General features: G+C 45.0%; 1 protein-coding gene across 2 annotated transcripts in view; it reads right to left on the bottom strand.

Moving 5' to 3' along the window:
• Positions 1–27,215, bottom strand: part of LAMB1 (laminin subunit beta 1) — a 728,031-nt gene that overhangs the window by 510,358 nt on the left and 190,458 nt on the right. For both annotated transcript variants that reach the window (XM_069229822.1, XM_069229821.1), the window contains one exon: positions 22,398–22,586. In XM_069229822.1, the coding sequence (XP_069085923.1) occupies positions 22,398–22,586 (189 nt within the window). The remainder of the gene's footprint in view (positions 1–22,397; positions 22,587–27,215) is intronic.

Below are 27,215 nucleotides of genomic sequence, written 5' to 3'. Positions count from 1 at the left end.
TATATACAGTGAAAAATGGGGGTAACATGCCAGGCAAGATGGTACTTTCCTACACCATCCTACAGGAAATCCTTTGTTCTGCCTTCCCCTGCCTGAGCTGGTCAAGTAGCAGGAGGGCAGAAACCTGTCTGAGGTGCTGAAGCAGCATGGGCTGTCCGCAAACCCTGTAAGACTGGTAGGAGCAATACTGGGGGGTCTTCTAAGGAGCCCCCAGAGTACATGGAATCGTGCAACCAATACTGGCAAGATTATTGGGGTTTAATTTCAGCAAGTAATACACCAAACATGCCCAGGTTTGTAGTTACCTTTATGTGGCCAGTACACGGGTAAAATGGTTTTCCCCGCACTTACGAAGTCCAGTGCATTGGACTTGGAGTTCGTAGGGGTACCTCTGCTCATGCAGGGGTGCCCACACACACAAGGACCTGCACCCTGCCCTTTGGGCTGGAAGGGTCTACCATAGGTGTGACTTACAGAGACCTGGTGTAGTGGTGAAAGGGAACATGCACCTTTCCACACAGACTGCAATGGCAGGCCTACAGACACATATTGCATGGGCTCCCATGTGTGGCATAATACATGTTGCAACCCATGGGGGATCACTGGTGTCCCGGTGCCCAGTGTACCTAAGTACCATATACTAGGGACTTACAAGGGGACACCAGTATGGCAACTGTGGAGTGCACAAAGGTCCAAGGTAACCAAATTTGGAGGGAGAGCGCACAATCACTGGGTCCTGGTTAACAGGATACCAGTGAAAACAGTCTAAGCACACTGATAGTAGGCAAGAAGTGGGGGTACCCATGCCAAAACAAGGGTACTTTCCAACACAATTGATTTACAGATAGGTGTCAAATATAAATGCGGACTTATCCCTGTCATTATTGATTGCACCATTGTAGGAAGTTGGCTCTGTATGTGCTATTTCAAAGTAAGGAATAGCATGCACAGAGTCCAAGGGTTCCCCTTAGAGGTAAAATAGTGGTAAAAATAGATAATACTAATGCTCTATTTTGTGGTAGTGTGGTCGAGCAGTAGGCTTATCCAAGGAGTAGTGTTAAGCATTTGTTGTACATACACATAGACAATAAATGAGGTACACACACTCAGAGACAAATCCAGCCAATAGGTTTTTGTATAGAAAAATATCTTTTCTTAGTTTATTTTAAGAACCACAGGTTCAAATTCTACATGTAATATCTCATTCGAAAGGTATTGCAGGTAAGTACTTTAGGAACTTCAAATCATCAAAATTGCATGTATACTTTTCAAGTTATTCACAAATAGCTGTTTTAAAAGTGGACACTTAGTGCAATTTTCACAGTTCCTAGGGGAGGTAAGTATTTGTTAGGTTAACCAGGTAAGTAAGACACTTACAGGGCTCAGTTCTTGGTCCAAGGTAGCCCACCGTTGGGGGTTCAGAGCAACCCCAAAGTCACCACACCAGCAGCTCAGGGCCGGTCAGGTGCAGAGTTCAAAGTGGTGCCCAAAACACATAGGCTAGAATGGAGAGAAGGGGGTGCCCCGGTTCCGGTCTGCTTGCAGGTAAGTACCCGCGTCTTCGGAGGGCAGACCAGGGGGGTTTTGTAGGGCACCGGGGGGGACACAAGTCCACACAGAAATTTCACCCTCAGCAGCGCGGGGGCGGCCGGGTGCAGTGTAGGAACAGGCGTCGGGTTCGCAATATTAGTTTATGAGAGATCTCGGGATCTCTTCAGCGCTGCAGGCAGGCAAGGGGGGGATTCCTCGGGGAAACCTCCACTTGGGCAAGGGAGAGGGACTCCTGGGGGTCACTTCTCCAGTGAAAGTCCGGTCCTTCAGGTCCTGGGGGCTGCGGGTGCAGGGTCTCTCCCAGGCGTCGGGACTTTAGGTTCAAAGAGTCGCGGTCAGGGGAAGCCTCGGGATTCCCTCTGCAGGCGGCGCTGTGGGGGCTCAGGGGGGACAGGTTTTGGTACTCACAGTATCAGAGTAGTCCTGGGGTCCCTCCTGAGGTGTTGGATCGCCACCAGCCGAGTCGGGGTCGCCGGGTGCAGTGTTGCAAGTCTCACGCTTCTTGCGGGGAGCTTGCAGGGTTCTTTAAAGTTGCTGGAAACAAAGTTGCAGCTTTTCTTGGAGCAGGTCCGCTGTCCTCGGGAGTTTCTTGTCTTTTCGAAGCAGGGCAGTCCTCAGAGGATGTCGAGGTCGCTGGTCCCTTTGGAAGGCGTCGCTGGAGCAGGATCTTTGGAAGGCAGGAGACAGGCCGGTGAGTTTCTGGAGCCAAGGCAGTTGTCGTCTTCTGGTCTTCCGCTGCAGGGGTTTTCAGCTGGGCAGTCCTTCTTCTTGTAGTTGCAGGAATCTAATTTTCTAGGGTTCAGGGTAGCCCTTAAATACTAAATTTAAGGGTGTGTTTAGGTCTGGGGGGTTAGTAGCCAATGGCTACTAGCCCTGAGGGTGGGTACACCCTCTTTGTGCCTCCTCCCAAGGGGAGGGGGTCACAATCCTAACCCTATTGGGGGAATCCTCCATCTGCAAGATGGAGGATTTCTAAAAGTTAGAGTCACCTCAGCTCAGGACACCTTAGGTGCTGTCCTGACTGGCCAGTGACTCCTCCTTGTTTTCCTCATTATTTTCTCCGGCCTTGCCGCCAAAAGTGGGGCCTGGCCGGAGGGGGCGGGCAACTCCACTAGCTGGAGTGTCGTGCTGGGTTGGCACAAAGGAGGTGAGCCTTTGAGGCTCACCGCCAGGTGTGACACTTCCTGCCTGGGAGAGGTGTTAGCATCTCCACCCAGTGCAGGCTTTGTTACTGGCCTCAGAGTGACAAAGGCACTCTCCCCATGGGGCCAGCAACATGTCTCGGTTTGTGGCAGGCTGCTAAAACTAGTCAGCCTACACAGTTAGTCGGTTAAGTTTCAGGGGGCACCTCTAAGGTGCCCTCTGTGGTGTATTTTACAATAAAATGCACACTGGCATCAGTGTGCATTTATTGTGCTGAGAAGTTTGATACCAAACTTCCCAGTTTTCAGTGTAGCCATTATGGTGCTGTGGAGTTCGTGTTTGACAAACTCCCAGACCATATACTCTTATGGCTACCCTGCACTTACAATGTCTAAGGTTTTGTTTAGACACTGTAGGAGTACCATGCTCATGCACTGGTACCCTCACCTATGGTATAGTGCACCCTGCCTTAGGGCTGTAAGGCCTGCTAGAGGGGTGTCTTACCTATACTGCATAGGCAGTGAGAGGCTGGCATGGCACCCTGAGGGGAGTGCCATGTCGACTTACTCGTTTTGTCCTCACTAGCACACACAAGCTGGCAAGCAGTGTGTATGTGCTGAGTGAGAGGTCTCCAGGGTGGCATAAGACATGCTGCAGCCCTTAGAGACCTTCCTTGGCATCAGGGCCCTTGGTACTAGAAGTACCAGTTACAAGGGACTTATCTGGATGCCAGGGTCTGCCAATTGTGGATACAAAAGTGCAGGTTTAGGGAAAGAACACTGGTGCTGGGGCCTGGTTAGCAGGCCTCAGCACACTTTCAATTGTAAACATAGCATCAGCAAAGGCAAAAAGTCAGGGGGCAACCATGCCAAGGAGGCATTTCCTTACACAACCCCCCCCCAAACGAAAGAGGATGAGACTAACCTTTCCCAAGAGAGTCTTCATTTTCTAAGTGGAAGAACCTGGAAAGGCCATCTGCATTGGCATGGGCAGTCCCAGGTCTGTGTTCCACTATAAAGTCCATTCCCTGTAGGGAGATGGACCACCTCAACAGTTTAGGATTTTCACCTTTCATTTGCATCAGCCATTTGAGAGGTCTGTGGTCGGTTTGAACTAGGAAGTGAGTCCCAAAGAGGTATGGTCTCAGCTTCTTCAGGGACCAAACCACAGCAAAGGCCTCCCTCTCAATGGCACTCCAACGCTGCTCCCTGGGGAGTAACCTCCTGCTAATGAAAGCAACAGGCTGGTCAAGGCCATCATCATTTGTTTGGGACAAAACTGCCCCTATCCCATGTTCAGAGGCATCTGTCTGCACAATGAACTGCTTAGAATAATCTGGAGCTTTTAGAACTGGTGCTGAGCACATTGCTTGTTTCAGGGTGTCAAAGGCCTGTTTGCATTCCACAGTCCAGTTCACTTTCTTGGGCATTTTCTTGGAGGTGAGTTCAGTGAGGGCTGTCACAATGGATCCATATCCCTTCACAAACCTCCTGTAATACCCAGTCAAGCCAAGGAATGCCCTGACTTGAGTCTGGGTTTTTGGAGCTACCCAGTCCAGAATAGTCTGGATCTTGGGTTGGAGTGGCTGAACTTGGCCTCCACCTACAAGGTGGCCCAAGTAAACCACAGTTCCCTGCCCTATCTGGCATTTGGATGCCTTGATAGAGAGGCCTGCAGATTGCAGAGCCTTCAAAACCTTCTTCAGGTGGACCAGGTGATCCTGCCAGGTGGAGCTAAAGACAGCAATATCATCAAGATAAGCTGTGCTAAAGGACTCCAAGCCAGCAAGGACTTGATTCACCAACCTTTGGAAGGTGGCAGGGGCATTCTTTAAACCAAAGGGCATAACAGTAAACTGATAATGCCCATCAGGTGTGGAGAATGCTGTTTTCTCTTTTGCTCCAGGTGCCATTTTTATTTGCCAGTACCCTGCTGTCAAGTCAAAGGTACTTAAGAATTTGGCAGCACCAAATTTGTCTATGAGCTCATCAGCTCTTGGAATTGGATGAGCATCTGTCTTGGTGACAGAATTGAGCCCCCTGTAGTCCACACAAAACCTCATCTCTTTCTTTCCATCTTTGGTGTGAGGTTTGGGGACTAAGACCACTGGGCTAGCCCAGGGGCTGTCAGAGCGCTCAATTACTCCCAATTCCAGCATCTTGTGGACTTCCACCTTGATGCTTTCCTTAACATGGTCAGATTGTCTAAAGATTTTGTTCTTGACAGGCATGCTGTCTCCTGTGTCCACATCATGGGTACACAGGTGTGTCTGACCAGGGGTTAAGGAGAAGAGTTCAGGAAACTGTTGTAGGACTCTCCTACAATCAGCTTGCTGTTGGCCAGAGAGGGTGTCTGAGTAGATCACTCCATCTACTGTGCCATCTTTTGGGTCTGATGACAGAAGATCAGGGAGAGGTTCACTCTCTGCCTCCTGATCCTCATCTGTTACCATCAACAGATTGACATCAGCCCTGTCGTGGAAGAGCTTAAGGCGGTTTACATGGATCACCCTCTTGGGGCTCCTGCTTGTGCCCAGGTCCACCAGGTAGGTGACCTGACTCTTCCTTTCTAGTACTGGGTAAGGGCCACTCCATTTGTCCTGGAGTGCCCTGGGAGCCACAGGCTCCAGAACCCAGACTTTCTGCCCTGGTTGGAACTCAACCAGTGCAGCCTTTTGGTCATACCAAAACTTCTGGAGCTGTTGGCTGGCCTCAAGGTTTTTGGTTGCCTTTTCCATGTACTCTGCCATTCTAGAGCGAAGGCCAAGTACATAGTCCACTATGTCCTGTTTAGGCTCATGGAGAGGTCTCTCCCAGCCTTCTTTAACAAGGGCAAGTGGTCCCCTTACAGGATGACCAAACAGAAGTTCAAAGGGTGAGAATCCTACTCCCTTCTGTGGCACCTCTCTGTAAGCGAAAAGCAGACATGGCAAGAGGACATCCCATCTCCTTTTGAGCTTTTCTGGGAGCCCCATGATCATGCCTTTTAATGTCTTGTTGAATCTCTCAACCAAGCCATTAGTTTGTGGATGGTATGGTGTAGTGAATTTATAAGTCACTCCACACTCATTCCACATGTGCTTTAGGTATGCTGACATGAAGTTGGTACCTCTGTCAGACACCACCTCCTTAGGGAAACCCACTCTGGTAAAGATACCAATGAGGGCCTTGGCTACTGCAGGGGCAGTAGTCGACCTAAGGGGAATAGCTTCAGGATACCTGGTAGCATGATCCACTACTACCAGGATATACATATTTCCTGAGGCTGTGGGAGGTTCTAGTGGACCAACTATGTCCACACCCACTCTTTCAAAGGGAACCCCCACCACTGGAAGTGGAATGAGGGGGGCCTTTGGATGCCCACCTGTCTTACCACTGGCTTGACAGGTGGGGCAGGAGAGGCAAAACTCCTTAACCATGTTGGACATATTGGGCCAGTAGAAGTGGTTGACTAACCTCTCCCACGTCTTGGTTTGTCCCAAATGTCCAGCAAGGGGAATGTCATGGGCCAATGTTAGGATGAACTTCCTGAACAGCTGAGGCACTACCACTCTCCTAGTGGCACCAGGTTTGGGGTCTCTGGCCTCAGTGTACAGGAGTCCATCCTCCCAATAGACCCTATGCGTTCCATTTTTCTTGCCTTTGGACTCTTCAGCAGCTTGCTGCCTAAGGCCTTCAAGAGAGGGACAGGTTTCTTGTCCCTTACACAGCTCCTCCCTTGAGGGTCCCCCTGGGCCTAAGAGCTCAACCTGGTAAGGTTCAAGCTCCAAAGGCTCAGTTCCCTCAGAGGGCAGAACTTCTTCCTGAGAAGAGAGGTTCCCTTTCTTTTGCTGTGTTGCAGTTGGTTTCCCAACTGACTTTCCTGTTCTCTTGGTAGGCTGGGCCATTTTTCCAGACTCCAGCTCTACTTTTTCACCCTGTGCCTTGCACTGTGCTCTTGTTTTCACACACACCAGTTCAGGGATACCCAGCATTGCTGCATGGGTTTTTAGTTCTACCTCAGCCCATGCTGAGGACTCCAGGTCATTTCCAAGCAGACAGTCCACTGGGATATTTGAGGAGACCACCACCTGTTTCAGGCCATTGACCCCTCCCCATTCTAAAGTAACCATTGCCATGGGATGTACTTTTCTCTGATTGTCAGCGTTGGTGACTGTGTAAGTTTTTCCAGTCAGGTATTGGCCAGGGGAAACCAGTTTCTCTGTCACCATGGTGACACTGGCACCTGTATCCCTCAGGCCCTCTATTCTAGTCCCATTAATTAAGAGTTGCTGTCTGTATTTTTGCATGTTAGGCGGCCAGACAGCTAGTGTGGCTAAATCCACCCCACCCTCAGAAACTAGAGTAGCTTCAGTGTGGACCCTGATTTGCTCTGGGCACACTGTTGATCCCACTTGGAGACTAGCCATACCAGTGTTACCTGGATGGGAGTTTGGAGTGGAATCCTTCTTGGGACAGGCCTTGTCTCCAGTTTGGTGTCCATGCTGTTTACAGCTATGACACCAGGCCTTTTTGGGATCAAAGTTTTTACCCTTGTACCCATTGTTTTGTGAAGAGGCTCTGGGCCCACCCTCCTGTGCAGGTTTTTGGGGGCCTGTAGAAGACTCTTTACTATTTTTAGTTTTGGTTGTCTCATCACTCTTCCCCTGGGGAGTCTTTGTGACCCCTTTCTTTTGGTCACCCCCTGTTGAAGTCTTGGACACCCTTGTCTTGACCCAATGGTCCGCCTTCTTTCCCAATTCTTGGGGAGAAATTGGTCCTAGGTCTACCAGATGCTGATGCAGTTTATCATTGAAACAATTACTTAACAGGTGTTCTTTCACAAATAAATTGTACAGCCCATCATAATTACTTACACCACTGCCTTGAATCCAACCATCTAGTGTTTTCACTGAGTAGTCAACAAAGTCAACCCAGGTCTGGCTCGAGGATTTTTGAGCCCCCCTGAACCTAATCCTGTACTCCTCAGTGGAGAATCCAAAGCCCTCAATCAGGGTACCCTTCATGAGGTCATAAGATTCTGCGTCTGGTCCAGAGAGTGTGAGGAGTCTATCCCTACACTTTCCTGTGAACATTTCCCAAAGGAGAGCACCCCAGTGAGATCTGTTCACTTTTCTGGTTACACAAGCCCTCTCAAAAGCTGTGAACCATTTGGTGATGTCATCACCATCTTCATATTTAGTTACAATCCCTTTAGGGATTTTCAACATGTCAGGAGAATCTCTGACCCTATTTATGTTGCTGCCACCATTGATGGGTCCTAGGCCCATCTCTTGTCTTTCCCTCTCTATGGCTAGGATCTGTCTTTCCAAAGCCAACCTTTTGGCCATCCTGGCTAACTGGATGTCCTCTTCACTGGGGCTATCCTCAGTGATTTCAGAGGTGTTGGTCTCTCCTGTGAGGGAACCAGCATCTCTGACTATTATTTTTGGAGTCAGGGTTTGAGGGACCCTGTTCTCCTTAGATAGGACTGGTAGGGGGGAATTGTCCTCCAAGTCACTATCCTCTTCCTCTGAGTTGCCACCCTCAGAGGGGTTGGCCTTTTCAAACTCTGCCAAAAGCTCCTGGAGCTGTATTTTGGTAGGTTTGGGGCCCATTGTTATTTTCTTTATTTTACAGAGTGACCTTAGCTCCCTCATCTTAAGATGGAGGTAAGGTGTGGTGTCGAGTTCCACCACAGTCACATCTGTGCTAGACATTTTGCTTCTAAAAGTTGGAATACTTTTTAAGAATCTACAACTGGTTCTAGAATCTAATTCAAACTTTTACAAACTTTTAAACTCTAAAAGAAATGCTAACCAGGGACTTAACACACAAGGCCCTAGCAGGACTTTTAAGAATTTAGAAAACTTTTCAAATTGCAAAAATCAATTTCTAATGACAATTTTGGAATTTGTCGTGTGATCAGGTATTGGCTGAGTAGTCCAGCAAATGCAAAGTCTTGTACCCCACCGCTGATCCACCAATGTAGGAAGTTGGCTCTGTATGTGCTATTTCAAAGTAAGGAATAGCATGCACAGAGTCCAAGGGTTCCCCTTAGAGGTAAAATAGTGGTAAAAATAGATAATACTAATGCTCTATTTTGTGGTAGTGTGGTCGAGCAGTAGGCTTATCCAAGGAGTAGTGTTAAGCATTTGTTGTACATACACATAGACAATAAATGAGGTACACACACTCAGAGACAAATCCAGCCAATAGGTTTTTGTATAGAAAAATATCTTTTCTTAGTTTATTTTAAGAACCACAGGTTCAAATTCTACATGTAATATCTCATTCGAAAGGTATTGCAGGTAAGTACTTTAGGAACTTCAAATCATCAAAATTGCATGTATACTTTTCAAGTTATTCACAAATAGCTGTTTTAAAAGTGGACACTTAGTGCAATTTTCACAGTTCCTAGGGGAGGTAAGTATTTGTTAGGTTAACCAGGTAAGTAAGACACTTACAGGGCTCAGTTCTTGGTCCAAGGTAGCCCACCGTTGGGGGTTCAGAGCAACCCCAAAGTCACCACACCAGCAGCTCAGGGCCGGTCAGGTGCAGAGTTCAAAGTGGTGCCCAAAACACATAGGCTAGAATGGAGAGAAGGGGGTGCCCCGGTTCCGGTCTGCTTGCAGGTAAGTACCCGCGTCTTCGGAGGGCAGACCAGGGGGGTTTTGTAGGGCACCGGGGGGGACACAAGTCCACACAGAAATTTCACCCTCAGCAGCGCGGGGGCGGCCGGGTGCAGTGTAGGAACAGGCGTCGGGTTCGCAATATTAGTTTATGAGAGATCTCGGGATCTCTTCAGCGCTGCAGGCAGGCAAGGGGGGGGATTCCTCGGGGAAACCTCCACTTGGGCAAGGGAGAGGGACTCCTGGGGGTCACTTCTCCAGTGAAAGTCCGGTCCTTCAGGTCCTGGGGGCTGCGGGTGCAGGGTCTCTCCCAGGCGTCGGGACTTTAGGTTCAAAGAGTCGCGGTCAGGGGAAGCCTCGGGATTCCCTCTGCAGGCGGCGCTGTGGGGGCTCAGGGGGGACAGGTTTTGGTACTCACAGTATCAGAGTAGTCCTGGGGTCCCTCCTGAGGTGTTGGATCGCCACCAGCCGAGTCGGGGTCGCCGGGTGCAGTGTTGCAAGTCTCACGCTTCTTGCGGGGAGCTTGCAGGGTTCTTTAAAGTTGCTGGAAACAAAGTTGCAGCTTTTCTTGGAGCAGGTCCGCTGTCCTCGGGAGTTTCTTGTCTTTTCGAAGCAGGGGCAGTCCTCAGAGGATGTCGAGGTCGCTGGTCCCTTTGGAAGGCGTCGCTGGAGCAGGATCTTTGGAAGGCAGGAGACAGGCCGGTGAGTTTCTGGAGCCAAGGCAGTTGTCGTCTTCTGGTCTTCCGCTGCAGGGGTTTTCAGCTGGGCAGTCCTTCTTCTTGTAGTTGCAGGAATCTAATTTTCTAGGGTTCAGGGTAGCCCTTAAATACTAAATTTAAGGGTGTGTTTAGGTCTGGGGGGTTAGTAGCCAATGGCTACTAGCCCTGAGGGTGGGTACACCCTCTTTGTGCCTCCTCCCAAGGGGAGGGGGTCACAATCCTAACCCTATTGGGGGAATCCTCCATCTGCAAGATGGAGGATTTCTAAAAGTTAGAGTCACCTCAGCTCAGGACACCTTAGGGGCTGTCCTGACTGGCCAGTGACTCCTCCTTGTTTTCCTCATTATTTTCTCCGGCCTTGCCGCCAAAAGTGGGGCCTGGCCGGAGGGGGCGGGCAACTCCACTAGCTGGAGTGTCCTGCTGGGTTGGCACAAAGGAGGTGAGCCTTTGAGGCTCACCGCCAGGTGTGACACTTCCTGCCTGGGAGAGGTGTTAGCATCTCCACCCAGTGCAGGCTTTGTTACTGGCCTCAGAGTGACAAAGGCACTCTCCCCATGGGGCCAGCAACATGTCTCGGTTTGTGGCAGGCTGCTAAAACTAGTCAGCCTACACAGTTAGTCGGTTAAGTTTCAGGGGGCACCTCTAAGGTGCCCTCTGTGGTGTATTTTACAATAAAATGCACACTGGCATCAGTGTGCATTTATTGTGCTGAGAAGTTTGATACCAAACTTCCCAGTTTTCAGTGTAGCCATTATGGTGCTGTGGAGTTCGTGTTTGACAAACTCCCAGACCATATACTCTTATGGCTACCCTGCACTTACAATGTCTAAGGTTTTGTTTAGACACTGTAGGGGTACCATGCTCATGCACTGGTACCCTCACCTATGGTATAGTGCACCCTGCCTTAGGGCTGTAAGGCCTGCTAGAGGGGTGTCTTACCTATACTGCATAGGCAGTGAGAGGCTGGCATGGCACCCTGAGGGGAGTGCCATGTCGACTTACTCGTTTTGTCCTCACTAGCACACACAAGCTGGCAAGCAGTGTGTCTGTGCTGAGTGAGAGGTCTCCAGGGTGGCATAAGACATGCTGCAGCCCTTAGAGACCTTCCTTGGCATCAGGGCCCTTGGTACTAGAAGTACCAGTTACAAGGGACTTATCTGGATGCCAGGGTCTGCCAATTGTGGATACAAAAGTGCAGGTTTAGGGAAAGAACACTGGTGCTGGGGCCTGGTTAGCAGGCCTCAGCACACTTTCAATTGTAAACATAGCATCAGCAAAGGCAAAAAGTCAGGGGGCAACCATGCCAAGGAGGCATTTCCTTACAACCATGATAATTAAGGGCCGGATTTAGATATAGGCAGATGGGATATTCCGTCACAAATGTGACTAATATCTGGTCTGCAGTGTTACAAGTATATTATATCCTAGCGCATTGTAATATGGCGGACAGGTTATCAGTCACCTTTGTGAAAGAGTATTCCATCCACCAAAATCTAAATAAGGTCCTACGTCTGCTTGAATATAGATATTCATGTTTTTCTCTATGGATCACATTCTTCTTTCCAGTGATTTTTTTTTTAAATAGTGAACAAGGTTTCATATAAGGAGATGGTTTCTTACCTGTAATAGTTTTACAACTTGATGAATTTTCTTGATTCACATACTGTGCATTATTCCGCCATCTAGTGGGTAGGTCCAGAATATTCCCATAGTAGCCTTGTTCTTTTCTTTTCTTCTTTTTTTTGTTGCTGGACGACAACAGATCCACCATTTGGTGCTGTATTCAGCCTCCTGTGATGTCATACCTATGCTATTTTCATGGTTTTATTTTCAGATTCTTTTTTTTCTTCTTCCTCCTCCCATCTTCTTAGGGAGGTGGGTGTGTCGCTTGTCAATCCAGAAAATTCTTTAAGCTGCAAAACTACTGTTACAGGTAAGAAACCATTTTGTTTTGCAGTGTGAATCTTTTTTAAACTCACATGCTGTGCATTGATTCTGTAGCAGTTTTTCCCTATTGTGGTATTTGGGATAAAGACAGATTTAAATTAGTAAATAAGTGTTTCAATACTTTCTGTTGAACCTGCCCTTAATTGTTCATTTGAATGTCTATACACTAACACGTGAATTGATGACCAGGTAGCTGCCATGCAGATGTCCTGTACCGGAGTATTTGCTAAAAATAAAAACAGTTGCTCCTTTTTTCCTTTTTGAATGTGCCTTTGTCATGGTGGATAGCTGTACTCCTGCTTTTGTGTTACACATTGGTATAGTTTGTGAAATCCATTTGGCAATAGATCCTTTATTCACTGGTTTGCCCAATGTGTTGTTTGTGAAGGAAACAAACTGTTGTTTTGTGTTCCTAAATGTCTTTGATCTTTCCATATAATACATGATTGCTCTTCTTGCATCCAGAGTTTTCTGTGCTCTCTCTGCTTTATTTTCATGTTCTTGTAAAAAAAAAAAAACTTGGAATTGGAATGGTTTGATTAATATAAGATTGTTAAATAACCTTTGGGAGGAAATGAGTGTCTGTCCTTAAGGCCACTCTGTCTTTATGTATTTGTAAGTATGGTTCTTGTACTCCGAGTGCCTGTAGCTCACTTACCCTGTGGAGAAATGTCATTGGCACTAGAAAGGCAGTTTTAAACTTAAGTATTTATATTGTAACCTTATGTAGAGGTTCAAAAGGGTTTGTCATAAATTGTGTTAACACTAACGTAAGATTCCATGTTGGTGCAGGCACCTACCCGTGTGGTGCTATTCTCTTTGCCTCTTCTAAGAAGCGTATCATGATTGGTGATGTAAAGAAGCTCCTTCTTGTGTATCCTCATGTGTAAACCACAATTCCTGCCAGATGAACCTTTAATGAGATATATAAGTGAGATTACAATCTAGGAGATGTGTAAGGTATTTCAGCACTGCCACATCTGAAGTGATTTGGTGTGATAATCGTGAATCCAGTTTGAGTATCTTTGCCATTTAGCTCTATAACATCTTCTCATTGTTGACCTCCTAGTCTCTTCTAGCACTGTCATTGTCTTTTCAGGCAAGTTAAGATGCCCAAATTCTTTGTCTTGAGGAGCCATGCTGCTAGTTTTAGGGACTCTGGATCCAGATGGAACACTCTGCACTTTTACTTTGACAGCAGATCTTGGCAGTTAGGTACCTTTTGATTGTCCTCCAGAGACATTTGTATTAGTTCTGAGTACCAAGTTTGTCTTGGCTATTGTGGAGCAATAACCAAATCGTTACTTACGAGTAGGAGTAGTATTGCAGCTTGAAGGGTTTTCTGAATTTACAGGCTGTGCATTATTCTACCATATAGTGGTTGGGTCAAGAAAGTTGTTCTAGTCTTTTTTTTTTTCTTCACTCTTTGGGGCGTCGACCACCATTTGGTGCTTAGTCCATCGCTAGTGACGTCAGACGGCGACCCGGGAATTCCTGTGAGTGGGCTCCATCTTCAGATTCTTTTTTCTTTTTACTTCTTTGTTCTAACTTTCTCTTTTTTCCTTCGTTCTTCTTCTCCTACCTGCTTGCTTCTTATCCCTCTTCTGGGGAGGTGGGTGGGTCGCCTGTGGATCCAGAAACTCTTTAAGCTGCAAAACTATTTCTACAGGTAAGAAACCATTATGTTTTGCAGCATGAATCCTTTTCTGGATTTACATGCTGTGCAAACCGCGGTATTCCCTCCTGTGCTGGCTGTGGTGAAATGTAGATGAGTTGGCAAATAAGTGACATAATACCTTCTGTCCTGCTTGTGCTTCCTTGTTCAAAACAGTAGTGTTTTGCAAAGGTATGTGGCGATGCCCAGGTACGCCAGTGTAATGCCTTTCTTTCTGTTTGAGAGCATTCTGGGTCTTGTAGTTAGCTGTTCTCCTGCTTTTACAAAGCAGATTTGGATGGTGGCAACAATCCATCTGGTGATCGTTGCTTTGGTTACCGGCGATCCCTTGTTTGCTTTGGCAAATGACACGAAAAGCTGGTTTCCCTTGCCAAACGCTTTTGTCTTGTCAGTAGTATATTAGGGCCCTTTGAACTTCAAGACTGTGGAGCGCTTTCTCTGCTTTTGTTTGGCTCCTGGAAGAATGCTGATAGCAGCATGCTTTGATTAACATGAAGCTGTGTTACCTCCTTTGTTAAGAACTGAGGGCTAGTTCTGAGGACCACATTGTCCCTGTGTATCTGTTCGTAAGGTTCCTGTACCGTTAGTGCCTTCAGTTTGCTGACTCCGCGTAGTGATGGTATTGCTATCAGGAAGGCTGCCTTTAGGGGGAGTGACTTTAGATCTGATTTGTGCATGGGTTTAAATGGTTCTGCCGTCGATTGTGTTAACACTGTGTTCAATTTACACAACATTGTTGGTGCTGATCTTCGTGATGCCACTCTCTTTGATCCTTCTAGGAATCTCTTTACTACTGTGGATGTAAAGAGACTGGATCCTGATGTGCTCCTAATGCATGCCACTATTGCTACCAGATGTACCCTTATTGATGCATAGCTGAGGCCACTGTCTACCAGGTGTGTGAGGTATATTAGTACTGTGTCCCAGTGTGTCCTTAAGTCCATCTTGATGTTGTTTGGTCAACAATGGATGTATCTCTTCCATTTAAGTGTGTAGCATTTCCATGTGCTTGGTTTCCTTGCTTCCCTCAGGATTTCTATTGTATTTAGAGGGAGTTGTAGGTGGCCAAATTCTAAGTATTCAGGAGCAAAGCTGTTAGGTTGAGTGCGGCTAGTTCTGGGTGACAGACTTCCCTGTGTTGCTTTGTCAGTAGATCCTTCACTGGTTTCAATGAGATCATCTGCCCCTTGGACAGGTCCAGTAGATCAGAGTGCCAGGCCTGCCTTGCCCATTGTCGGGCTATGAGGATGATTTTGCTCCTCGAGTGTCTGGCCTTCTCCAGCACCCTGTGGATTAGGAGAATTGGAGGAAAGGCGTATACAAATTTACCTGACCAATTTATTGACAGGGCATTCCCCTTTGACTGGGGGTGTGGAAACCTGGAGGTGAAGTGTGGCATTTTGCATTTGTTGCTGTGGTGAATGGGTCTATGCTTGGTGTGCCCCAGGTGTTAAATATTCTTTGGATGACCTCTTGCTTTAATTCCAACTCATGTGAGCTGTTCCCTTTTCTCCTAATACTGTCTGCCTCTGTGGTTTCTCCTGGTATGTGAATCATTTGGAGAGGTATTTGGTGCTGTATTGGCCCGTACCAGGTGTCTTGGGCTAGGTTTGACAGGGTAAAGGATTTTGTTCCCCCTTGTTTGTTCAGGTAGAACATGATGGTTGTATGGTTCATTTGTATCAGAACTGTTCTGCCTGTCAAGTGTGCTTGGAAGGGTTTTAGGGCTAAGAAGACTGTTTTCAGTTCTAGGTAGTTCGACTGCATCCGAGTCATTCCATAGGCCCCATACCTTCTGAGGGCTGCTGTGAGCTCCTCATCCCTTGTTTGATGCATCCATTGGTACGGTCACAGTTGGAGTTGGTGTCCTGAAAGCTCTCCTTATGCTCATGTTTGTTATGTTCTACCATTGTATTTCCCTTTGTACCTTTGTTGTGACCACCACTAGATCTTCCCAGCTCCCTGTGGCTTGTGACCATTTGCTGTAGATCCATTTCTGAATGGGTCGCATGTATAATCTTGCATGAGGGATCAATGGTATGCATGATGCCATCATGTCCATGAGTTTTATAAAAGTCCTCACTGTCGAAGACTAACCTCTCTTATGCAGGCGAGCCTGTCTCTCAATGGCCTCTACCCTCTTCTGGACTAGGTACACCCTTGCCCTCCTGGAGTCCAGTGTGGCTCCTAGAAACACCTTTACCTGTTCTGGTTCAGGTGATGACTTCTTCGGGTTTATTGTAAACCCCATGAGCTGGAACATGTGCATGACCATTTGTACGTTTCTCTTGCATTTGCTCCTTAATTGAGCCTTTATTAATCAGTCATCAAAGTATGGGTAAACATGGACTCCTTGCTTTCTTAAGTGTGATGCTACTGCAGAGGGAACCTTGGTAAAAACTCTTGGCGCAGATTTTATTTCGAAGGGCAGCACTATGAATTCGTAGTGTTCCTTGTCCAATATGAACCGGAGATATTTCTTGTGGCCTTGGGTCACGTGGATATGTAGGTACGCATCCTTTAGGTCTAGGGGAGCCATGTAATCTCCTTCCTGCAGTAGTGGGATTACTTCTTATAAGCTTGTCATCTTGAAGGGCTGTGTTCATATGAATTTGTTTATACACCTGAGGTCCAGGATTGGCCCTAAGATTAGATCTTGTTTTGGCACTAGGAAATATGGTGAATAGTTCCCTGTACCCCTCACTAGTGTTTGTGCGAGTTCTAGGGCTCTCTTTTAAGAGTAGTTCTTTCACCTCTATTCAGAGATGCTTTAGTTATTTTTCATTGAACGACCTTGCCTTTGGGGGTGTTTGGGGGTGCTATTTGTTTAGTTCTATGCAGTATCCATAGCGGATGATAGTTCGGATCCATTTGTCTGTGGTGATGTTTCTCCATTCTTGGAGGAACCCCATGATTCTACCCCCCACAGGTGTTATGTGTTTGGCATCCCTGACCTGCGAGTCACTTGTTTGAAAATCCTGCAACCTGGGAGGGGGTCCTCTTCCTCTCGCCCTACCTCGAAAGGGCAGTCTTTCTGGGTACTGCCATTGTTGATAAGGCTGTGGTTGTGTGGTTTGGAAGGAAGATCCCTGTTGCTGCTCTGTATTAAAAGGCATGAACTGTTGAGCGCCCATTGACCTTGCTGCTTCATTGTCCTTTTTAGGGTCGAGCATGCGTTGCATGCGCTCGCGCATGCGTATCGCAGCGAGACGCTTTAGTTACTAGAAAAGGGCTCGGAGCCCTGTCGACGTCACGTCAGTGTGTTTCATTGGTTCGTGGGCTTGCCTAGTAAAATCTGCTTGCTTTCATTAGTGGAAGGCATGCACACGTCATGCCTTTTCCGGTGGTTAGTCCTCCTCGAGCGCAGCGACCAAGTACAGAAAACATGCGAGGCTCGCTGTTTTCTGTCGGATAGCGGACTACTTTTTCTCTTTTTTCCTAGTGCGATTTCGCTTGGCAGAAGTCGAGTGCTTTACACAGTTAATTTCTTTTTTTCGGGTTACGTACATAAAAGCACTTTTGCCGATAGATGAAAAGTCGGGTAAGGCGTTTTAAATGCGATCAGCTCTAACATGAGCAAACGCGAGACCCGTTGCATTGCAAATGCTTGTTTATTTGTTGCAGGGTGTCATCCACTGCCCGTCCGAACAGGGCATCCCTGTGAAGGGAATGTTTATTAGAGATGCCTGTACCTCAGGCTTGAATCCTGAGATCCTGAGCAAGGCGTGCCTCCTTAGGGTGGTACCAGTGCACATCTGTCTGCTGACCATATCTGCTGCATCTAGTGCTGACTTTATGCATGCATTTGCGATGCCCTTCCCTTCCTGAATGATCGCATTGATGCTGTCCGTAGCGGTTCATGAGGGCACTGGAGTTGGCTATCCTTCATTGTGTGGCAGTCTCCCTTTCCATTTTTCTTCCCATCAGGTCCAGCCTCTTACTTTCCTTTTTGGGTGGTGGACCCGTGGAGGTGAACACGTTGTTTCTGCAGGGATATTGCCCTTGATGTATTTTGGGTCCTACGTTGAGTGTTTGTATTTTTTCTCCACGCTGGCTATGAGTGCCCATGCATTAGATAGTTCTCTAAAGGTCTCCTTGCCCTGATCCAGGATGCTGGGCAGCATGGGCAAGTAAAGGTTTCCCTTTTAAGTTGGCAATAGTATCGCTAGGAGGAAGCATGATGCTTCCTTCTCCTCCTCTACCAGCTGTACCCCATAGGTGTCTGCAGCCCTTTTCACCAGGCTGCTGTACATGGCCAGATCATCTGGTGGAGATGGCCTCAATAGTTATTATCTATACTCTCTTCAGGTGAATCGACATGGAAAACCAGCCATGTGTCCTGGAATGGCTGGAATCATCAAAACCCCGAGCGTATTCATTGTAGTCTGCTTTGAAGAACTCTTTCTGTTCTTCCTTGTGTGGTTCAGGGGGTTGCTGGTGCCTCCAGTGCCGATTTGGCATCCTCCACAGCCGGAGTTGTCTGGGGTTTCACAGGGATACGGAATTTTTCAAGGAATCATTTAATTAATTTCTTCTCTGGATGAGAGCGGCCATTTGTGTCTCGAGCTTTCTCTTCTTTCTTTCGAGCTGTTGTGCCCGTAGGTCTGCTTTGTCCGACATCAAAACTTTCCTTTTGGGGCCTGCGTGATCCAGTGTCTTTGACACTCTGGCCTTGTCCCTCGCTCCCTTGCATTCGGGGTCTTTTGTTGGTTCTTACGATGATGCTTTCTGGCCTTCGTGAATCTTTTGTCGGGATCCACACTTCTCTTTCAGTTTTTGCGAACCTTTAACCTGCTGATTGGAGTTCCTCTTCATACATTTCCTCAGAATTGTAAGGCACCCATTGATTTGCATGTGTCATTATCTTTTTTTTTTATTTGTTGCAGTGTGTTGTCCACTGCATTTCCAAATAATTGTTCTCCATTAAATGGTGCATTTATAATATTAGCTTGAACATCAGGCTTGAAACTGCATATTCTTAGCCAAGCATGGCATATAAGAAGTTTCTTCCATCATCTGGTGATTTGCTGTGTCAGCAGCGTCCAGTGCTGATTTTAAGCACATATTGGCAAAAGTTTTCCTGGCCAAGAATGCTAAGGAGCATGGGCAAGAATTTAGTATTTTGTTTAGGAAGCATGATTGTGTTTACTAATCCTCAAGCTGAACACCATATTTATCAGCTGCTCCCTTTATTATCTGGCCGTACATGGTGATTTGATCTGGTGGAGGTCTTGAGGGGTATGTGTCAAATGCCTCTTCTGAAGAGTCTGTTTCTACATCCTGCCAATGAGCCTTCATATTCAAGGAATACCTCGATACTTTCGCCTCCTTCCCCTTCTTCCTCGAAGAATAATTGTTGTTCCTCTTCTTGGGGTTCTTGAGTTAAGGGTGGTTCTAACTCCTCAACCTATTTCTCGTTCATTCCTTTGTTTAGGAGGTTTATGGGGGATTCTCTATTCTCGAAACGAGGTGTTGAAACCCTTCTTTTGTATTGATGCTGCCATTTCAGCCTTGAGAAGCTTTTTTCTTTATTTCAGCAGCTCGTTCTTCGACTTAGACAATCGTCTGCGACTTTCTTTTCAACGCTGAGGTTTCTTTAGTGGTCTCTGCCAATGATTTTTCAAGTGTTTCCCCGCCTTTTGAATCTTTCAATGTTGCAAATTCTCGACCTCGACATCTTAGTCTTTTCTTTTTGTTTTCCTCCTGCAGTATTCCTATGTGGGGACCAGAGGGGATCTTTCGTGCTATATTGCCTTTGGTCACGTTTTTTTCGGTGCCAGGGCTCTGTTTGTGGCTTTTGACTCTGCAGTAGAGGTTCTCCCCCAGGGTTATTTTTAGGGTCACATGTAATGTTTTCTCTTTTGTTTTTTTGGTGTTGACGATTCTTAGCTCCACATCCCAGGTTACTCCTTTGGCTCCTTCGGCTATATTGACATCCTATCACTTTAAAGTCCCAGGTGTTTCATGGAAGGTGCCGGTTTCTGCACCTGCACGGCGTGGTGTGCCTGCCTCTGCTTCATTCATGCCTTCAAAGCTTTTGCTTTGAACCAAGTGCACGCCTTACAGTCCTCATTTTGGTGTTCGAGTAGTAGACAAAGGTAACACACTTGGTGCTGGTCTTTTTGTGCGAACTTGCAGAATTTGAAAGGTGTTTTCTTCATTGTGCGAAACAGGGATCCTCCTCTCCAGGTATTCTCTTCACCCAGTCAGCGATCCCGCTGATATTATTGGAATTAAGCAGTACCTACTTCGGTAATCCTCTGTTTATTTCTTCCCAAAATTCTTGACAAAACTTTGAAGTCTTCCAACTTTGTTCCACGACCCGGCGAGCCTTCATCTTTGCATCCAGAAACAACTGCAGGAAGAAATTAGTCTTAAGACGGCGACCACGAAAACAGCGTAGGGAGAGGGCATATGACTTCACAGGAGGCTGAATAATGTACTAAATGGTGAATCCGTTGATGACCAGCAACAAAAAAAAAGATAAGAAGATTTAACGGTTACAAGGGAATATTCCGGACCCAAATACTAGATGGCGGAATTATATACAGCATGTGAATGCAGAAAAGATTCATGCTGCAAAACTTCACTTTTCATTTATTGTTTAACAATGGGCAATATTTTACAGAATGTAAAAAAGTGAAAGGGTTCCAGGGCCTTTCTGCTAACTTATTCTGAAAATGGTCTTCAATGTTCAGATACAATATATAAACTAACAACACAGAGAAATAGGGGAGATAGGAATTTCATAGCAGAGACTTGAGACAGCAGGACCATACAGACCTGTAACCACCTTCCTTCGCTGAAGACTATAGGGAGGCACATCTAGCCTCCATTTGGTAGGCTCATCTGCCTGCTGACAAAGACGAGAATAGCAGATGCTGCTACTTCACTGGACATTGGATCTATTGTTCAGAAGAGGCATGTGGGCATGCCCCATCTCTGGAACTAGAAGTAGGCCCCTTTTAGTGACATTTAGTTTAGCTGAAATTGCGGTGGGGGTATCAGTATAATTAAGTTTTATGATACAATCATAATGTTACAATATTTTTTTATTGCTCAGCCTACTTATAAGTATTATTGCCATTATTTTGTTTCTTTCTATAAAAGTAACTATTCACCTATGCACAAGGATAGAATTTTGTATTTAAATATTGAAAATGTATTCCTGGTTTCCTAGTGTTCTTGAGTTTGCTTTCCATAAAGAAAGAGTTTGGGCTCCATTAACTATCTCTGTGAAATCTCATAGGTTGATTGTTACTTAAAACGCATCTCACTGAAGTAATGCTTAGTGGGTTGAGGGCGGTTGCAGCACATCTGGCTGTTTTGGGTAGGAAAGTAGATAAAGCCCTTGGTGCCACCGGGTCTAGGAACCCCATTACGGAGTCATGCTTGGGAAAGAAAATCCAGAAAATCTATCAGGAGAAGCCATGTGCTCATAAAGGACAAGTTATGTGTGTGCAAGTTCCAAGGATCTAAGAAAGGCGTCATTGCTTTGTGAAGTTTACAAAGTTATTTGCTTTGCTCCAGTGTCACTTTTACGCTCATCAATTAAATGGTGTCAAGCTTTCATCTAGTGAGGTAATGTATTAATGGAAGGTTGGAATTTACATTTATTAAAATAAAATCAACGTTACTAACCACTCACACACAGTATCTGACACTAGTTAAAAACCTGCATTCTTTATTTCAATAGTTATTTCCTGATATTTCTAAAAGGATTGTAAATATTTAGGGGAGTCGTTAAATGAGCATCATGTGCTTGTCTCATAAGAGTTAATGTGTACTTTCTGAGCAATGCCCAGATAATATGCAAAAACACTCAAGGCTGGACAACTGCAATTTAAAAAGTTGAAACAAATGGGTGGCTACATGAATTAAGACACTGAGCTGTTAATTGATCTCTCAGTTATTCTGTATGTATAGAGTGTCCATATGTAAATCTCCCTTTTGCCCTTACGGAGAGGTACTTTTAAGGGATCTATTTTTAAATTAAGGATGTGATACAGTGCAACACTAGCAGCACGTTAGTCAGTAAATCCTGAAACACCACACATGCTGCGCACCAGAATAACTATTAAATCCACGGTGAGATATGCCCCCCTCTTTTCACTTTACAGCAGTGCTTACTTTTTAGTATCGGTGCTGGTACCCACAACCCAGCTCACTAGTAAAGGTCAGTGCACCATATTCAATGGCTGTGTAGCCTTGAATCCACCTCATGCCTCTTTAATCCAGTAGCAGACACGTCCTATCACTTTATCTCACTTTTGTTTGTTCCCATTTACTCCTTTGGGATGGTTTTGCCATCTTTCTCTTCCACTGTTTTTCCCCTGTTTGTTTTCTCAGTCTTGTTTTGTCGTCAATGTTTGAGGAGGAAAAATAAGTGTTGGATCCCAAAAATGAGTGTTGGTGACCCCCCACTGGCAACCACGGACTCAAATTAAACACTGCTTACACAAGGTTGGAAGAATGTTTTATGGTCTCGAACTAAATTTTCTTAGCACGGCTTGATGTAAGCATGCCTCTTCGTAGAAGTATTTCTTTATATTTGTTTTAGGATGTTTCTTAAAACCAGGAGTACATTTTTGTAATCAAATGCTGCTTACCTCCGTATTTTTAAATCTGTTTTCACATTGATTCACAATATGGGGTGAAATGTGTTGCATGAACGGTCATTTACCCAACACTACAATAATCAAAAATGTAAAAGCAAGAATGCCAACACAATGTTACTAAGCAATATACAAACCTCTCCTTCAGTGGAAGGTTCGATGTCTGAATATCGGGAATCGCAGATGACATCATCAACTTTTTTCATTGGGCCAGGCGAAATCCCTGGGAACAATGTCTCACAGTCATATGCAAAGTATCGATACACCTGCCATTTTTTTCCAAAATCAGATGATCTTTCAATGATCATTGCAGATGGGCGAAAAGTCTGAAGGATAGAAAAAGAAAAATTGAATTACTCTATATTTTTTTCAACCATCACCCTTTTAATGAAATTATATTTCCAGAGCAACCAACACTTATTTTCATCGTATTATTTGTGTTTATCATCAGTATATAGATGCTGCAAATGTAGCCTTTTGTCTTCAGTTATGCAGATCTTGCTATGCAATACATGTACATTTTAGAATAGAAAGTGAGGCCTCCATCCTCAGCCAGGTCACAACTCCAGACTAGAGGAAAACCTGATGATACTCGTTTTAAGCACCACAGAATGCTAACAATGTTTGGGAGGGGGGGCAATCTTGGTTTAACCGGCGTAGGGAGTGCAAACAAAGCAGTTGATCTTAGTAGTCTGGTTTGGCCCACCTTTTTGTAAAAGGACTAAAACTAATTTGCATATGGCCGATTCCTTTCTGTAATACAAGCTGGTAAAAACAATGCAAGGGGATTCCATCCGGAGGAATTCTCAGTGATTCTGCCATTTTTATAGATCACTCTTCTGTTGTCCTTTCAATGGATTTAGGGAATCCATTTGTATGTCGCGACAAACCACACAAAGTCTGATGCAAAAGAGTGATTTGAGGGATTGCTTTTGCTGGCAGATGAAGAGATATCTCACATAAGGAGCACATACCTGAACAAGGGCCCTAATCAACAAGCTGTCGACACGAGGACCATCCCATAAAGAGAAGTGAAGCCACCACTGCTAGGCAGTTAAATTCCTGCAGTAATGTTCATTCAAATGGTAGAAGCCTTAACTGCCATAGGTTTTCCATTCTCAACAACATTTAAAAAAAAATATACTAACCATCCTGAAACCCATCATAAGCCACAGATTTGTGTCCTTTTTTGTAATGGAAGGGACAGCATTTGCCTCTGGCAAATGGACCAGAGGAAAATCAGCCAGCTTTAGCTCAAGTACTTTTCAACCCCTCAAGCAGACCCTTGGCAACTCTCCCACATAGCTGCAAGATTTCAGATTAAAAAACGGAAGGTGGACTTGGAGGTGTAGAAGGGCTTTAGACTGGCAACTTCTTACTATGTACTTGACTAAGCAGTCCCTAGATTTATAGACTGCCCTTTTGAAGCGATCCATGATCAATATGTTGTCATGTAAAGAAAGCCTTGCAGCTGAAAAAGAATCTCCAAAGAAAGATATGTCATTCTCCCTCATTCGAGAAGCCTACGGTATAGATCACAAAATTGAATGCACCTGCATGAATACCCTCATTCTGGTCTAGAATAGTGTATAGGAGAATGCCCTTGCCTCAGGGGGGTATGTATAGAGCTATTTCTAGTGTTCAGGAAAATAGCTGGTTGACGGTGTGATGGGTTGTAGGCAGTTGTCAGTGGACTGAAGACAGGAAGGACAGGGATAAGGTAGCCGGTAGAGGTGGTGCTCAATGATCTTCCATTAGATGGAAAACTTGTTGGGCCTCTGTTGTTTAAGAGGTGGGTCCAGGCAAGGAACATGTGTTATATGGTCTGCTATTCCACAAAGTCTAAGAGTTATGGAGCATTGTCTTCCAGTTATAAGAGAAAGAATGGTCAGGCTGAGAACTGGGAACACTAAAAGGAACATGTCATTGTCTAAGTCCTCCTTCTGTGGGAACACTTAGCTTAACCCAGTGGTTCCCAACCTTTTGACTCCTGAGGACCCCCAATGAATCATTACTGGGAGCCGGGGACCTCCAGCAATTTGTACGATTTAATTTTCAAACATTAAAACAGTAATTCGCAAAAAATATAACAAGTACACACCAAACAAATACTCATATTACTAAAGATAAAATTCTTTTATATTGAAAAAAAGATGCAAAAATCGAAACATTTTATTGGGAAGGTTGACGCTGCATCTCGGAAACTACCTTTTCAATGTTGGGTTCTATTTAGAAAAGGTGAATCCTCAGGTCCGATTCTACATTCCCGGAGCGATTTCTGTTTTTAATTTTTAGGGATGCTAGATCTGAGAAAGCTTTTTCATTTAAATAAGTGAAGTGGAAATGAAATAAACCATAAGGGCCTCTCAGCTCTCCCTAGCCTCTCTTTCACATGTACTTCATTTGTTTTATAGCACCTCTCATACCACTGTAGGGTGTCAGGGCACTTTACAGGGGACTACAAGGTGTAGGATTCACGTCATCCACACTGGTAGGTATTTTCTAAGAGTGCTTGGTCCGGAGAAGCACAAACTTAGAATTCAGAACACAGCACAGTGATTAGCGATGACGTTAGCACAGTGCTTAATTTGTAAATAAAAACGTGCCGGTGCCCAAATCCCTCCTCTTAAACATGCGGCTGCTGCAATTAAATGTTGGTACACTGAATCCTGAGGCAGCAGAATCCTGAACAATCTTGGGCCTCTTCAATCCATATAAAGCCACTCCCTGTCACTTCAGCTCACTCTAGCAGCTTTCTACTTTCTCCCTTTGTGACACTTTTTTGTTTTTCCCTTCCTCCGTCTTTCCCATATGTGATTTTTGCTCGTGATTTGCTCGTAGCAAATGCTTGAGGCAGAAGAATAAGTCCCGGCCCTCAAAAATAAGTGCCGGTGCTCAGCACCGGAAACAACAAGCACAAATTGAGCAATGCGTTAGCAATAAGAATTTATTTCTACACAAGCAATCCTTTTTTAGCAGCATAAGGAAAATGAAAGACTAGGAAAAAAACAACTTTCTAATTTGTGCCATGCGGTATGCATGCAGCTCTTTAATGGCAGTTCACAGCTCACTGTGCTAAATTATGATTACGAACTGCATAGTAACAAAAGAATCTCTGTGACAAAAGCAGTAACCCACTGTTCCATGCTCATAAAATACTGTTTTTTGCATGATACACATACTTTGCAGCAGGCATATTAACCATCTGCGCTACCTTTGAGTCAAAACTGCCACTGCACAAAACTCCCATCTCTCTCCAACAGATACATTAATCACTTGAGTTAGCTTGACACTTTTATTTTTGAAGTACAAGGAGCTTTGCAGTCCGTTTAAAACTGCTCAACAAAGGAAGTAATAAATATAAAAACACGCACCTACGTGTTTGTCAGAGGCCCCAGCTGGAAAAGTGCCTTCCTCCCAGCGCAGGCCTGCGGACCCCCTGGGAATGTGCCACGGACCCCTGGGGGTCCGCGGACCACAGGTTAGGAACCACTGGCTTAACCTACATCCTCATTTAATCTGTACGTGACTTACCATAAGGGTCTTGAATATGTGTCTCCAGCAATTTCTGTAATTAGAGCTACTCATGCTCAATAAAAAACTTTGCAACTGCAATTATTAATATTAGTTTTGTAACAGGGCACCTGTCAGACAAGATTACATTAGTGGCAACCCCATATAAGATTACCAGCAGTGATCATCTAAGTGCATCAGGCAAGGTTGCCAGCAGTAGTATAAAAAAATAAAACGTCCTCAATGTAGAATGCATCTACCTGGGTAATACATAAAAGTCCTAGCTTCAATGCCCCTGGCACGAAGGTAATAATACTAATAATATTGCATGATTTTTCACTCAAATACCACTTTAAATATATCTTGGAAACCCTTTTCTCTCTAAACATCAACTTAAGAGTTCCAAAAATATACACATTTTCATACATGCTTGTCAATTTCGGGATAAGTATATTTTTTTCAAACCAAAAAAAGTTCTAAAGGGTCCAGAGCTACTTTTTGGAGGAACCTGATCTTGAATATGAAAGGCTTACATTTTTCACATAGCTTCACGTCAATCAGTAATAGAAGGTGAGCACAAGTATTGTGTCTCAAATCAGAAAAGATGGTTCAGAATTTTAAGCTTCTCTGCTACAAAACCTCAAATGAAACAAACTGCTCACTATGGGTAAATGAAAACAATTGAGCTTTCACATATAAAAAGGAAACAAATATCTGAAAAGGTAGACAATCTTTAAATGAACAGAACACAAGGTATTGAAAACCCAAAATATTTAGGCGTCCATAAAAAAGTGCAAACTATTCTAGGGAAATGAAAAAACAAACAAGATGCCTGGAAGGGAGGGAGAGTATGAGTTGTGTGTATGTGCCATTTGTGTTGGTGTGGTGAACACCTCTACTGATTCAAGGTGTCAAACACGAAGGGACAATACAGTGAATAGAGCTTTCAAATTTTATTATTAACGAACATATATACTTTTCAAATATTGGGACAATATATAGGGTGAAATTATAGAGGAGAACCAGAGATTCTGCAAATATCTGGAAATCTGGTTCACGCTTTGGTAGATCCTGGCTCACAACTGCAGTGAGGCTCAATACCACTGGTGATTACTCACTTGACGTACAATTTTGATTTGAGTTTCATTGAACATATTAAAAGCTAAACGTACACTGGCATTCTTAGACATCTTCTTGGAAAGGAAACAAAGGCACATTGTACACAGATGTTCATCCTGGCTGAAAAACTCGACTGCCAAAGAATGGCTGCCAATGTGAAGCACACTACAAAAGGCGGCATATTTCGGAAAAATATGCATCATGAAGAAAAGCGTTTAATGTTTAACTTTTAGAAGTCAAGAGTCTGTAGTTCTCCCTACCTAAACATTTTATTTCATTTGTTTTTTTTAGTTGTTATTTAGAACTTCACTATGTACAATCAT

Source organism: Pleurodeles waltl, chromosome 4_1 (assembly GCF_031143425.1).
Source record: "Pleurodeles waltl isolate 20211129_DDA chromosome 4_1, aPleWal1.hap1.20221129, whole genome shotgun sequence".
In the NCBI taxonomy this organism is placed as follows: Eukaryota; Metazoa; Chordata; class Amphibia; order Caudata; family Salamandridae; genus Pleurodeles; species Pleurodeles waltl.
The sequence above is the reverse complement of the archived record's forward strand: the minus strand, read 5'-3'. Positions and strand labels throughout refer to the sequence as shown.